This window comes from Ailuropoda melanoleuca, chromosome X (assembly GCF_002007445.2).
Source record: "Ailuropoda melanoleuca isolate Jingjing chromosome X, ASM200744v2, whole genome shotgun sequence".
NCBI lineage: Eukaryota > Metazoa > Chordata > Mammalia > Carnivora > Ursidae > Ailuropoda > Ailuropoda melanoleuca.
The window spans coordinates 53,493,241-53,507,587 of record NC_048238.1 but is presented as its reverse complement, the minus strand read 5'-3'; the positions used below and the strand labels follow the sequence as shown (position 1 = coordinate 53,507,587).

Below are 14,347 nucleotides of genomic sequence, written 5' to 3'. Positions count from 1 at the left end.
GGGTCTGTTCAATAGAAGTATTTACACATTTGTGAAAGGTACTTTTTACAACCTCAACTACCTTTGAAGATGCCTTGCTGAGAATCTTTCTATCTATCTGGCACCATCTTTATTTCATTCGGTGAATGGATTGGTGTGTTAAAATAACATGGTCAAGCAGATTGAGCTTAAAATACATGTATTATGGAACAGCTAATAGTTTGTTGTTTTGTCAACCTGTTGTAAAAAACAAATTAGAGGAGGCTGTGGGAAGGCCTTATGAAAATGAGTGAACACTCAACACAAATACACAAGCCTGGTCCTTTGGCAGCCTCAAATCCGAGAGGGATCAAAATTACAGGTGCTTACAGGAGCCAACCTCTTATGAAAAGCTGGCAAGACACCTATTAACTTCAACTCAGGGAAAAGATAAAATTGATAAGTATTGTATGATGTATTACTTTCCTTGACAGCACTGAGGATGCTGTCAATGATACAGGTACAGCTAGGGGGAAGAAGAAAAGCCCTTTCCACAACACACATCTGTGCAAATTCAACTTTTGTTTCTGGCTATAGCTTTTCCTTAGCATTTTCAAAGTCTCTTTGCTTTCTCAGCCCAAAGTTTTGCCTTTTGTATATATAACTCTTCTTGTGCAATTTGTGTATTCCTGAAATTCCTGTATGTAAATGGAATTTTTGCAAATCAAATCATATTGTGTATGTACCAGAGAGAGCTTACTACTTAAAATCTATAGTGAATCTTTTTGAAATCAAATAATCATACCCAATAAGTTGATCTTCTGAATTCAGATTTTTTCACATCAGGAGTGTTTAAAGTAATAAGTGTACTATTTCACTTAAATTCTCAATCCCCAATAACACATAGACAACTATTGGAGATGGCCATGTCCCCCAGCTTCATTGGTCCCCATTGAGGCCTAAAAGACATTCCAAAATCCCCAGTATCCCTGACCTTTCAAGGAGAAAGGCTTTCAAAGCTTAAGAGAAAGGTGACCATATGTCCCAATTTCTACATGTTATCCCAGTGTAATTATTAAGAGTGTCCCCTTTTACTGTTAAAATGTACCATTTGGACAATAAATTATATGGTTACCTTACCTAAAATAGACCAGCTTCTATTTCCCTCAGGCTGCACTGAGGTTAGGAAATCATTCCATTTCATCCTTACACTCTTAGAATTTAGCTAAAGGCCAGTGTTCTGATGCTTGCATGGCAGAACACATCTATTCAGTGCAAAAATATGCTGAATATTAGCCAGTATAATGTGGCTGCTGGGTGACTGTGACAGAACCTGACGAGATGGGTCAGAGCGTCAATCAACAGTCCCTTCCTCATCTCATTCTCTTTGATCTCTGCCACTAGGCCTGTGTTTTGTGGAGAAAGGGAATGCTGATATTGAAAGAAGGAAGTCTGTTTCTGTCAGCATTTTCCATTTCTCTTTCCTGGATATTTCTAGGCCTATATCTGCCGATGGCTTTAACATACAAATTACATCCAGCAGCCATTTTATACAATTGTTGCAAAATTCAGCACCGAAACCTTGACATCAGGTAGGTTGCCCCAAGAGATCCGGGTTCCAGGGATCTCAGTCTTGCTGATGACATGATGGAATCCTCAGATACGTATTTGTTCAGAGATGAGGGCCTCTTTAATCTTTGCAGGCCTTAGACTTCCTAGTTCCACACTGTGCATGGTCTGACTAATCCACTAAAGTCCATCTATTAGGTGGTTCAAAAACACCATAAAGGGATGTTTAGGTGAAATTCTGCAAGTTGGAGTTGTCTTTTTAGCCCTTTTATTAAAACATTTTTCTCTCCTTCCTTACCCTCCTTCCTTCTCCTGCTGTTTTGTGACTGTTCTTTCCTAACTTCACAATTCTTGATGGAGACAGGAGGCTATAACCTTGCCAACACGGCTCGATGCTGGACATACTTGACCGGGGTCATCCTAGGGAAAACACTATCCTCTGAGATCCCAGATCATGAGGTAAGTAAGGCTCTGACAAGTCCTCTCTTCTTTAAGGGGAAGAGCTGAGTCATTCCACCTAATCAAAATCACGTCCTCACCACTCAATACCGTTTTGTTGAGAGACACTCCAATAACAATAACACACTGTCTTGGCAGAATAGTGGACTCTTGTTCCAAAATATCCAAGACCTTCTGCCTTTTTTATACAAGAGATCTCAAAGGCCAACTAACTTTAATTTCTCAATTAATTACAGAGACTGTGGGAAGGGGTCACCTGTTCACACAAAGAACTCCTTGGAATATGTGCATATTTTCATCCCCTAGTCTCAAAACAGTAGGAGCAATTTTTAAAATGTATAAACTGGGTTCTTCTCTATCTTTAAAAAGTCCCATAGGTGGTATGTCACACCTATGTTCTTTGGGGTTAGTCCTGGTCATTTAGTTTACTTTGACTAATGTAAAATTTAAGAAACACGTAATCACCACAAAGACATGTCTGGTGTTTTTCCAGGAGTTAGTGGCACACAGAGATTGGGGGAAGACCATCCAAAATATGAAACTTCACTTGAACTTTTGCCATCTACTCTAGTCATATGAGATGGGCTTTACACTTTCTGAAGCAAAGATGTCTATTTTAGCTTCCTCAAAACAGGTTAACCGAAAGCTGTCTGAGCCCAGTGAGTGTGCTAATTATCCTTTATCTGAAGGTGTACCCCTTCTCTTTTCCGCCCACCCCCACACCTGGCAGGAAGCATGTTATCACAGATCAAGATGTGTAGTTGTAGGCCTTAGAGTGTGTGACTTATAATAAAACAATGTGTGAACCAGTACCTGCAGCCCCCCTTTCTCAGGCCATTCCCAGGAGTAGAGATGGTACTTTGGGTATGTTTTGATTCCTGCCAGATGCAGGATCTGTACACTTGGGAACATTATTCTTTTTAAAGTTACTATTATTTTTAGAAAATTAGAAACAACTTAAACTAATTCCCTTCCAATTTTCTGCTAACCACAAATGAGGTATAATATGTATCTCTGAAAAACCACTCAGCGTGTCTAGAATACAAATAGAAGGCATGCTATAATTTGAGACAATTTGCTGGTGTCAGGGTTAATAGAAGTCTCTTTTCTTGACTTGACTTACCTTTGTTCAGTATTTGGAAGCTTTATGAAATATAAAGATAAGCGAACAAATTACATTTGTGAACAAATGTAATCGCTGTTATTGCTGTGGGACTATCTCCAATTGCATTGTAATTTAAAGCATTGAGACTTTAAAAACTGATCAAGTTATGTCAAAAAGGAGTTTTAAACTATAGGCGCTTGAATTGAGAATGAGTGTTCTGTTCCTAGGAAACAATGCAAATCCATAGATTCATCTGTCTTAAAAAGTTGATAAAATTTTAATAAAGATGAATACTGCCTCTGGTACCTGGAGAAGCTATGTGCCTGAATAGATGTGGGGTTTGGCCTTATAGACATGTCCCGTCTTTATGCTGACATATTCTGCCAGATTAAATATTATACAATGAATGCCGATTGCCTAGCACAGTTCTTGGCACATACCAGGCGCTTTTGAAATGCAAGTTTTCTCCTTCCCCTTTGCATGCTCCCAACAACTCCTTATACCCAGACATTTATGACTTTGTCATTCATAAATGTGTCCAAACCCTTTTTGAATCCCTTCTGTCATATCCTTCTGGTATAAGACATGTGAGTCATCCAAGAAGGAACAAAGAAGAAAATTGAAATGACAGTCTTCCATGTACAATAAGATAACATTTTAATGAAAATTGCCAAAAATAGACTGCACAGTGTGAAGGCATATATAAGTTTTGTGCCGCAATACACAGTTGCACACAAATATCCTTGTGGTTCTCTGTAATCAGATCAACAAATGGTGGATCAAAAAATATTTACTGAGCACCCATTGTGTGCCAGGCACCATGCTAGGTGTCTTAGAAGATGCAAAGACAATAAGACCTCATCTCATCCCTTCCTTCAAGCAGCCTGGGTGGGAGTCTGGTATAAGTCCTAGGGAGATAAGTTGATACACAAATAATTATATTACAGAGCATAGTAAGAACTACAAGACAGTAGGAACAATGACTGTGGAGACGTGCATCAAATATGAAAGGGATACAAAGGAGTGTACAAAATACCCTGCCCCAGGAGCTGAAAATATAATTGAGAAATCTAGTCAGTGAAAAGGTTAAGATAGTGCAGCAGTCAGCTGCAGTCTGGCTGACCCCCTCACTGTCTTCACTTTCAGTCTTGGACTTGCATTCTTCTGGGTCCTAGGATAATAATCTTCCTCCTCCAAATGCTGTTTCCCCATCTGTCTGTCTCTTGTCTTCCTAGGTGCAGCTTCAAGCCCTGTGCCTTTAAAAATCCCTTACCTAAGTTTACCAAGGTCCTTTGAGCTCTTCCTTCACATTCATTTATTCCTTCATTCATTTAACAAATATTCATTGGGTCCCTACTACTTGCCAGGCCCTATTCAGACTTGAATTCAGAGAGACAAAGACTAGCAAGTAAACCCAGTGCCCTCAAAAATTTCACGATCTAATAAAGGCGACAGAACAATGTGCCCAAATCCAGGACAGTTGAGGATAGAAGAAATGTTTCACCAAGACTTTGAACTGAATCTTGGAGGTTGATTGGGAGTTTGCCAGGTGAAGAAGAGCAAAAGACATTGTAGGCAAAGGGAACAAGGATTGGAAAGGACCTGGTGCCTGATGGGACAAGTGAGAAGTTTGATATAGTAGTAGAACATAGAATTTATGAGGGAAAGTGGGAAGAATGAAAGCTTGAGTGAAAATTGGAGCCAGATTATGAAGAGACTTGAACACTGCACTAAAGAGTTTATTTATACTTTTTTCTGTGAAAACAGATGAGCTTTGGTTTTCAGAAAGCTTGCTCAATAGTACATGGAAGATAGATTGCAAAAGGGAGAGACTTGAGAAAGGCAAACCTGTTAAGAGGTTCAAGTACACTCATATAACATAGTCTGTACCATTCATTTAGTCATCTGTGTTTTGGTTGTCTGTATTCCCCCTCAGTGCTTAGCACAGTGTTAGCTACCCACCTTGTTGGTGTTCATTCATTGAATGAACAGCTGAATAAATGAGTGTTTGAATAATAAGCATCTCAACATTCACATTGGAAAACTTCTCTTTTTAAGATGGAAGAATTGGAAGCCTTTTGCTGGAAAGGCTTCCAGTAGCAACTACCCATCCTTTACAAGAAGTACCAGGTATCCCAGCTGTAGGAAAGAGATGTGTCCGTGGGAAAACACTAGATTGCCAGTTAAGGGAAGGGAGTTGAGAAGACAAGCCCAGCACAAATATTACAAGTCATTAGTGGTGAGATTTCAATCATAGTGCTCCTGTGATATAAAATCAGTGATATCATTAAGCCAGTGATCAAGGAGTTAGTCCCAGTGCAGGAACTGGGGAGCCAGGTTTGCCAGCCAGGTGTGGAATAAGGAGGCAATCCCAACTGGAAGAAGAGTTGGGCACAGCTTGAAAAGCTGAGGGGAAGGAAACCTGCCCATATGCCTGGCTCAGGTATCTCTACCATAGAGAAAGCCCAAAGGTGGCATGAGGTCCCCAAAAAAGACCAGTACGTGGCTAATTTAGCAAATCACCCACTCTGTATTATAAAGCTTATGGACTATCATATATAAGAGTGTTCTATAATCCAGTAATACTATTTGGATCCTATGACCCAGGATAGAGTATGGCAGTTATGTTATAGAATGTATTCATATATACATATATGTATATGTATATACAGATAGATCAGGTATATGTATATATCTGAATCAGCTAGGTTTATTACCAAAATTTAGTGAATGAAAAATATTTACTTAACCAGACACTTTTGATGGACTGGTTACATAAACTATGCCTGACTCATATGAGGCATATGTAGCCATTGAAAAGAATCAAGTAGATTTATATACAAGTGTGTTACTGATGTAAAACAGTCTTGCAGTGCATCTGTAGATTGCACTGAGTCTATAAATCGATTTGGGAAGGAATAACATCTTAACGATATTTAATCTTTCAATCCATGAATTTGCTATATCTCTTCATTTTCTTAAGTCTTTAATTTCAAATTTTCTTTTATACTTTTCAGTGAACACGTCTTGCACAAATTTTGTTATATTTATCCCTAAGTATTTCATGATTTTGATGTTATTATAAATGATATTTTTAAATTTCAATTTCTAATTGTTTGTTGCGAGAATATAGAAACCCAACTGATTTTATATTGATCTTGAATAATGTATCATTGCTAAACTCTTTAGCTCTAGTAGCTTTTTGTAGACTCGTTAGCATGTTTCATGTATACAAACATGTCATCTGTGAATAAAGAAAGTTTTACTTATTCCTTTACAATCTTTATGCCTTTTATTTCTTTTTCTTGCCTTATTACACTGGTTGGGACCTCCAATGTGATGTTAAATAGAAGTGGTTAGAGCAAACATCCTTGTCTTGTTCCTGATCATAGGGGGAAGCACTTAATCTTTTACTATGAAGTGTGATGTTAGCTGTAGGTTTTTTCATAAATGTTCTTTATTAGGTTGAAGAAGATCCCTTCTATTCCTAATTTACTGAGAAGTTTTCTCATAAACGAGTGTTAAATTTTGTCAAATGCTTTTTCCCCATCTATTGAAATGATCATATGGTGTCCTCTTATTCTGTTAATACAGTAAATTGCATTAATTGTTGCCTTTTTAAATGTTAAACAAACCTTGCATTGCTGAAATAAACCCTAGTTGGTCATGGTATATTATCCTTTTTATATATTGCTGGATTTGGTTTGCTGAAATTTTCTCACGGATTTTTTGTGTCAATGTTGATGAGGGATGTTGACCTGTTGTTTTCTTATAATGTCTTTGTCTGGTTTTGATATCAAGGCAATGCTGATCTTATAAAATGACTTGGAAAGTGTCCCCACCTCCTCTTTTTTTCTGAAAGAGTTTATGTAAAATTGATACTATGTCTTACTTAAGTGTTTGATAGAATTCACCAGTGAAAACATTTGAGCCTGGAGTTTTCTTTGTGAGAAGGTTTTTAATTATGAATTCTATTTCTTTAATAGTTACATAACTATTCAGATTTTCTATTTCTTCTGGCTTCCATGTTGACAATTTGTCTTTGAGGAATTTGCCCATTCGCTTATAATATTCTTTTATTATTGTTTTAATGTCTGTAGAAGCTGTAGTGATATCCCCTCTTTCATTCCTAGTATTACTAATTTCTTTGTTTTTCCTGATCATTTCAGCTTGTGGCTTATCAGTTTTATTGAATTGTATTTTTTTCAAAGAACCAGCTTTTAGTTTCATTGACTTTATTTTTCTCTTTTCTCTTTTATTATTTCTGCTCATATCTTTGTTATTTCCTTCTTTCTACTTACTTTGTATTGATTTTTAGTTCTTTTTCTAGTCTCTTATGATAGAAACATAGTTTATTGATTTTGAACCTTTCTTCTTTTCTAATAGAAGCATTTTATGCTATAAATTTTCATCTAAGCACTGCTTTAGCTGCATCCCACAAATTTTGATGTTTCCATTTTCAGTTGCTTCAAAGTATTTTCTAATTTTCTTCTTTAACTAATGAGTTATTTAGAAGCATGGGTTTTTAAAAATTAGTTTCCATATATTTTAGGACTTTCCAGATGTCTTTCTATTTGCATTCATTTTAATTCTGTTGTGCTCAGAGAACATACTTTGCATGATTTCAGTCATTTTATATTTATTGGAATTTGTTTTACAGCCCAGCATATGATCTATCCTGATGAATGTTTCATGTGCAATTTGCAAAGAATGTGTATTTTCCTGTTATTAGACAGCATTTTTTATAATTATCAATTAGGTCAGGTTAGTTGAGAGTGTTGTTTGTATCTTCTATATCCCTACGGATTTTGTCTGCTTTTCCTGTCAATTACCAAGAAAGCTGAAATCTCCAACCATGATTTTGGATTTGGCTGTTTTTCCTTTCACTTACGTTGATTTGGGCTTCATGTATTTTTGAAGCTTTGTTATTAGATGTATACACATTTAGGGTTGTTTTATCTTCTTGATGAATTGACCCCTCTATTATTATGAAATATTGTTCTTTATCTCTGGTAATATTCCTTGTTCTGAAGTCTACTTTGTCTGATTTCAGTATTGTCACATCTGTGACAATTTGGTTATTATTTGAGTGGTGTGATTATTATGATTATTATTTGTGTGGATATCTTTATCTGTTCCTTTATTTTTAACCTATTTGTGTTTTCATATTTAAATTGAATTTCTTGTAGACCACACATAGTTGCGTCATGATTTTTTATCTAGTCTGGTCTGACAATCTCTGCCTTTTGGTTGGAGTGCCTACACCACTTATGTTTACATAAATTATTTATATGTTTAGGTTTAAGTCCATTTTCCCATTTGTTTTCTATTTGTCCCATCTGTTCCTGTTTCTTTCTATTTTCCTGTCTTTTTTTAAATTAAATGATTTTTTAAGGTTCCATTTGTCTCCTTTATTTGCTTATTATGTATTACTGTTTTGATTTTTTGTGGTTGCTCTGGGGTTTACAGTATGCATTTCTAAGTTATCATATTCCACCTTCAAATAGTTTTACACTACTTCATGTACAATGTAGCACCCTTATTACAGTGTTCTTCCATTTTCCCCCGTTCCTTCCCTTGTGCTATATTTCATAAAATATATTTCATATATTTTACTTTTGCATATGTTATAAACCCCATGATACATTGTTATTGTCTTGCTTTAAACAGTCAATAAATTCTAAAATTATAAAATTTATTAATTTACTTAAAATAAGAATAATAAACCCAGTACACATTAGCACAGATAACATGTTGTGATTTTTTAACAATAACTCTATTTTCCAAAACAAAAAAAATGTCATGAGAAGAATGTCATTGCTATACATTTTTGCACATCTCTATAATGTCCGGCTTAATAAATGACAGCTTACTTGTCATACCAGCCTCTACAATGTGTTATGATGTTTTGTTAAAGTATATGAAGAAAATTCAGCTTCACGTAGATATGTAGTTGGAAAAGGGAGGAGTATTTCAATCACCTTTATGGATAATTGTGGATATTCTTCTTTGATACTACATAAAAACTCTACAAATGGTAGTTTCTTAAAGGTTAATGCTGTATGGAATCTGCAACTGTTACCAGTGAAATTTTTATATACTGTGACATGAAAATTCATTGGTCATCTTGTACTTTGAATATATATTTGACCCATCTTGTACATATTGATTACTTGGAAAATATTGGTTCACCAAGTTATATGACTGTTACAAATGCTGAAACATTTTTTGCACTATGAAAAATCACATTGATATCAGCACTAATCTCATTGGAACAAAGCTTAAGTTTGGAAAAACTGTCAAGCTTAACAATGGCAGAAAGAAGTTTTCCAGTATTTTAATTTTCACTCAAAAATGTAAATATCATTATTGGCAACAAATTATGTCAGTTGTTTACCCTAAAGTCTCACTTCACTTTTTTTTTTGTTAAAGATTTTATTTATTTATTCGACAGAGAGAGAGACAGCCAGCGAGAGAGGGAACACAAGCAGGGGGAGTGGGAGAGGAAGAAGCAGGCTCATAGCAGAAGAGCCTGATGTGGGGCTCGATCCCATAACGCCGGGATCACGCCCTGAGCCGAAGGCAGATGCTTAACCGCTGTGCCACCCAGGTGCCCCGGCTCACTTCACTTTTGAGAAGTATCTGCCAAATACCCAAGTACTGAATCATGGTTTTTCCATCAGTTGTTCTTTCAAGCAAAAATGGTGTTCATTAAAAGTAGCTAGTAAAGCCACAACCTAATTACAGACGTGGGTTTTTTTTCCCCAATACAACCACCATAATGTAGTTTATAACAGAAGCACTTCTTCATAACTCCTATTTTGTCACACAGAATATTGAACCCAGGATCAAGATTTAATAATTTCTGGTGCTTCGCCAAGGACATTCTTAAGTGAAATTGAATTTTTAATGTGATTACATGGCAGTATAAAGAATACAATAACTACTGGTATACTTTGGTGCTACTGCCTTAATTTATATCATGGTGCCTGCAGTTTTATCTACCATTATTTTTGTACCTTCATGCAAATATAAAAAAAGTTGCTCCAGGAGAAACCATGAGATTCAAACAAGTTATTCAGCACTTTCAATATTTCAGTACCACTTGTGTTTGTTGTCAACCATTCACAAAGAAAAAGTCTTCTTCAAAGATTTAGTTAGTGCTGATACCACATGACTACAAGCAAAAGAGCAAGTCCAGACACATTTGTAGACTTGTCTGCAAGGTGAAAGTACAATTATGCAAATAAGATAATAATTAAGTCTTCATGTTTAGAGCTAAATGTTTAAATAAACAAGTTACTGTGCCATTGAAAAGAGGCATTACTATGAGTTATTTTAGTAACTTTTCGTTCTGTAGGCATTGAGCAGTGTCAAGTGTTCAGGGCTTTATTGATCTCTAGGCCATCATGTGTATTACCCTGGTCCTTCTAGTTTGAAAAGCTCTAACAAACAACTTTTGGGTTTTAATAAACTCATGTCTACACTTAAAATACTCAACTTCTTTCCCTTTAACTATGAATGAATGGTCTGGAAATGATGCCACAACTTAAATAGCAAATTATTCTGAAAGTATATAAAATGATCCATGCCTAAGACACTGTAAGGTAAATTAATTACACCTATAAAGGTAATTTTAATCATATTTTCACTTCTTGCTTACAATTTCACCATATCTTTGAAGTAAATGTCTTCCTACCATGAGTCAGAGCCCTCCCTGATACTTCAGTTTCACCTTTTTCAGCTTCTTTAAACATAGATGTTACAGCTCTGGTTTGAGAAAGCAAGCCTTCTAAGCTCACTTTATTAAGCCAACAATCCATATTCTTGTTGTATTTCTATGTAGGTAGAAGATTGTTTATTATCTGAACAATGATAAAGTTATAGAGATTATAGCAGGCATAACTAAGGGTACTTTTTCATGTCCCTCTTGTGGTTGGGGAGTACAAGCGCTGGTCATGGTGCCAGCACTTCAGAGGAGAGAACTGAAAAGCTTAAAGAAAGGGTTGGAAGAGAAGATCCAGAGCCTGACCAGGCAACAGGTCTCACAGTAGGGGAGCCTGTTGAAGGGGCCCAGCAGGGGGCGCAGGGAGGCTAGACAGCTACTTACTTGAGCCAAAGGATGTAATGGTCAGGCTAGAATGTCCCAGCTATGAGAAGCTCTGGACCATATCCCCTATCCGCCCACCTGGGCTCTGCCACCTTTTGGTTGGACTGTGTTGCTCCACTGACTCTGCCACCAGGCTGACAGCCCGCCTCCCTCCTCCATGGCCTTCAGTGGCACTCCTTTGCAGTCAGCACATACGCAGCCACCACTGGACAAGCTGGTCCCAACATGGTCCTAAATTATCAGTTAAAGAAATTAAAAGATGAGTAAGGAAATATTTTTGGCATTTACCCATATATTTATCCTTTCCAGCATTTTTCAATCCTTTGGTAGATCCAGGTTTCCATCTGGTAAAAGTTAATTTTGCCTAAGAACTTCAGTTAATTTTTTATCATAATGCAGGTCTGTTAGCAACAAATTTTCTCAGCTTTTGTTTGAAAAGTCTATTTTGTCTTAATTTTTGAAAGATATTTTCACTGGGTATAGAGTTCTAGGTTGATAATTATTTATTTCAGAACTTTAAAGGTATCATTCCATTATCTTTGTGCTTGCATATTTCCTTGTGAGAAGTCCTAATTCTTATCTTTTCCTCTGGGTGCTTTTAACTTTTCTCTTTGTGACTAGTTTTTAGCGACTTGATTACAGTTTGCCCTGGTGTGTGGTGTGGTGTGGTGTGGTGTGGTGTGGTTGTGTGTGCGTGTGTGTGTGTGTGTGTGTGTGTGTGTGTTTATCCTGTTTGGAACCCAAAGCTTCTAGGATCTGATGGTTTATAATTTTTATCAAATTTGGAAATATTTCAGCCATTACTTCTTTTCTGTCCTTTCTCTCTCTCTCCACTACACTGAAACTCCAGTTAAACTTATGTTAGACCAGTTTCATTGTCCCATAGGTCACTGAGGACCCCGTTTTTTTGTCTTTTATTTCTGTGATTCATATTGAAGAATTTCTGTTGCTTTGCCTTCAAGTTCATTGATCTTTTCTTCTGCAGTATATAATTGCTGTTAATCCCATCCAGTGAAATTTTCCTTTCAAATACTGTGTTTTTCATTTCTATAATTTCTATTATAAAGAAACTTCCAAAACTAGTAAAATCTTTAAAAAATATATATGACCAGGAAAAAAAATCTTCCATTTCTCTCTTCACTGTGTTCATATTTTCTTTACATCCATGAACATTGGGAGCATAATTATAAGAGTAGTTTTAAGATCCTTGTCCACTAATTCCATTATCTCTGTCATTTCTGAGTCTGTTTCTGTTGACTAATTTTTCTCCAGGTTATAGATCACATTTTCCTGCTTCCTTGTATGTTTAGTAATTTTTAAACTGTATATCCTACCCTGTGAATTTTACATTGTTGAGTGCTGGATTTTTTGTTATTTATTTATAGAGGATTGTACTTTTTCTGATAGACAAATTATTGTGGATCAGTTTGATCCTTTTGAGGTTTGTTTTTAAGCTCATTTAGAGTACATCTTGAGTAGCTCCAGGGCTAATTTAGCCATTTTGAAGGAACTGCCCCCTCTGAAGTCTTTACAGATGCCCCTGTGTATTCACTGAGGTCTCTCTACTTTGACCTTATGTGAACTCTAGGAAGTGTTCTTCCTACAACTTCTTAGTAATGGTTTCCGGGGAAATTTTTTCTAGGCTACCTTTGTGAAGTTTTACCCTATCCATGTTCAGATCAGTATTCATCAAAAGACTCAAGGGACCTCTCTGCCTGTTTCTGGTACACTTTTTATGGCTTAGCTCCATCCCCACCATTTCTAACAACCCTGGTCTTTTTGAATTCCCGTCTCTGTCTATTCTATTCAGACACTGTTAGACTCTGTTTAGATCCCCCTCCCCTGCATCGCAGTCCAAGGATTACCTCCTGGCAGAAAGCTGTAGTAATAATAAGGATCACCATTTGTATTTCTTTCCTCTCAGATTACTGTCTTGTATTGCATATTGTCCAATATCTTTTAAAAAATGATTCCTATATTTGGTAAATTTTCCAGTTGTTTCCAAAGAGAAAATAATTTCACATCCTCTCTCCCCTCATAGCTAGATGCAGAACCCTTTTACTTATCTGCTTCCATCTTTTTTTCTGCCTTCATTTTTGAAGAATATTTTTGCTGGATATGAAATTCTAGATGGACAGGGGTTTTTTTTCCCTGGCTCCATCTTTTTTTATGGAAAGTCAGTCTTGTTCTTATCATCATTTCCCTGTATGTATGTCTTTGTTCTCTGGCTGCCCTTATAAATTTATCTTTGGTTTTCACAACATTGACCATGATGTGGCCTGGTATACTTTTGTATTTATCCTACTTGGGATTTTCTGAGTTCCCGGATCTGTGGGTTGCAGTTTTGGATATAATTTGGAAAATTCTTGGCTGGTGTTTCTTGACCTTTTTTGCCCTATTTCCCTCTCTCCTGTCTTTCTAAAACTCCTGTTAAACATGTGTTAGAATAATTGATACTGTCCTATAAGTCACTGAAGTGCTTGTCACTTTTTTCCAATTTTTTTTCTCTATGCTTCTCAGTTTGCTTAATTTCCACTGATCTATCTTCAAGTTTACTATTCCTTTCTTCTTTAGCATTTAGTCTGTATTAACCCTATCCAATTAATCTTTTATCCCATTCCATCCAGTTATTTTTTAAACTTCTTTATTTTAAAATAGTTTTAGATCCACAGATAATTGCAAAAATATTACAAAGAAGTCTCATGTACCCTTCATTTGGTTTCCTCCAATAGTAATATCTTATATAACTATAGTAAAATATCAAAACCAGGAAATAGATTTTGGTACAATCCACTGACCTTATTCAGATTTCATCGATTTTACATGCATTCATTTGTGTGTATGTATATTTGGTTCTATGCAATTTTATCACATGTATAAATTGATGTAACCACTACCACAATCAGGATACAGAACTATTCCATCACCACAAAGACCTCCCTTGTGCTACTTTTTTATAACTATAGCTGCCTTCTCTTCCCTCAACTCGGTCTCTAAGCCATGGAAGCCACTAATCTGTTCTTCATGTCTACAGCTTTTTCATTCAGAGCATGTGATATAAATCGAACCATGAAGTATGTAACCTTTTGAGATTGGCTTTTTCATTCAGCTTAATTCCCTTGATGGCTGTCCAAGTTGTTCCATGC

At 36.2% G+C, this 14,347-nt stretch overlaps 1 protein-coding gene across 8 annotated transcripts in view; it reads left to right on the top strand.

Annotated features, from left to right (window-relative positions):
* The window catches only part of HDAC8 (histone deacetylase 8), a 210,473-nt gene that overhangs the window by 89,568 nt on the left and 106,558 nt on the right, over positions 1 to 14,347 (top strand). For 7 of the 8 annotated variants that reach the window (XR_004622423.1, XR_004622424.1, XM_034649631.1 and 4 more), the window contains one exon: positions 1,892 to 1,986. Coding sequence is in view for 6 of the 8 variants with exons in the window: in XM_034649631.1 (XP_034505522.1) it covers positions 1,892 to 1,986 (95 nt within the window). In the remaining 2 variants the exon portion in view is untranslated. Of the gene's footprint in view, positions 1 to 1,891; positions 1,987 to 2,479; positions 7,216 to 14,347 lie in introns of those variants that run through there. The other variant, XM_034649630.1, reaches the window with a different exon arrangement.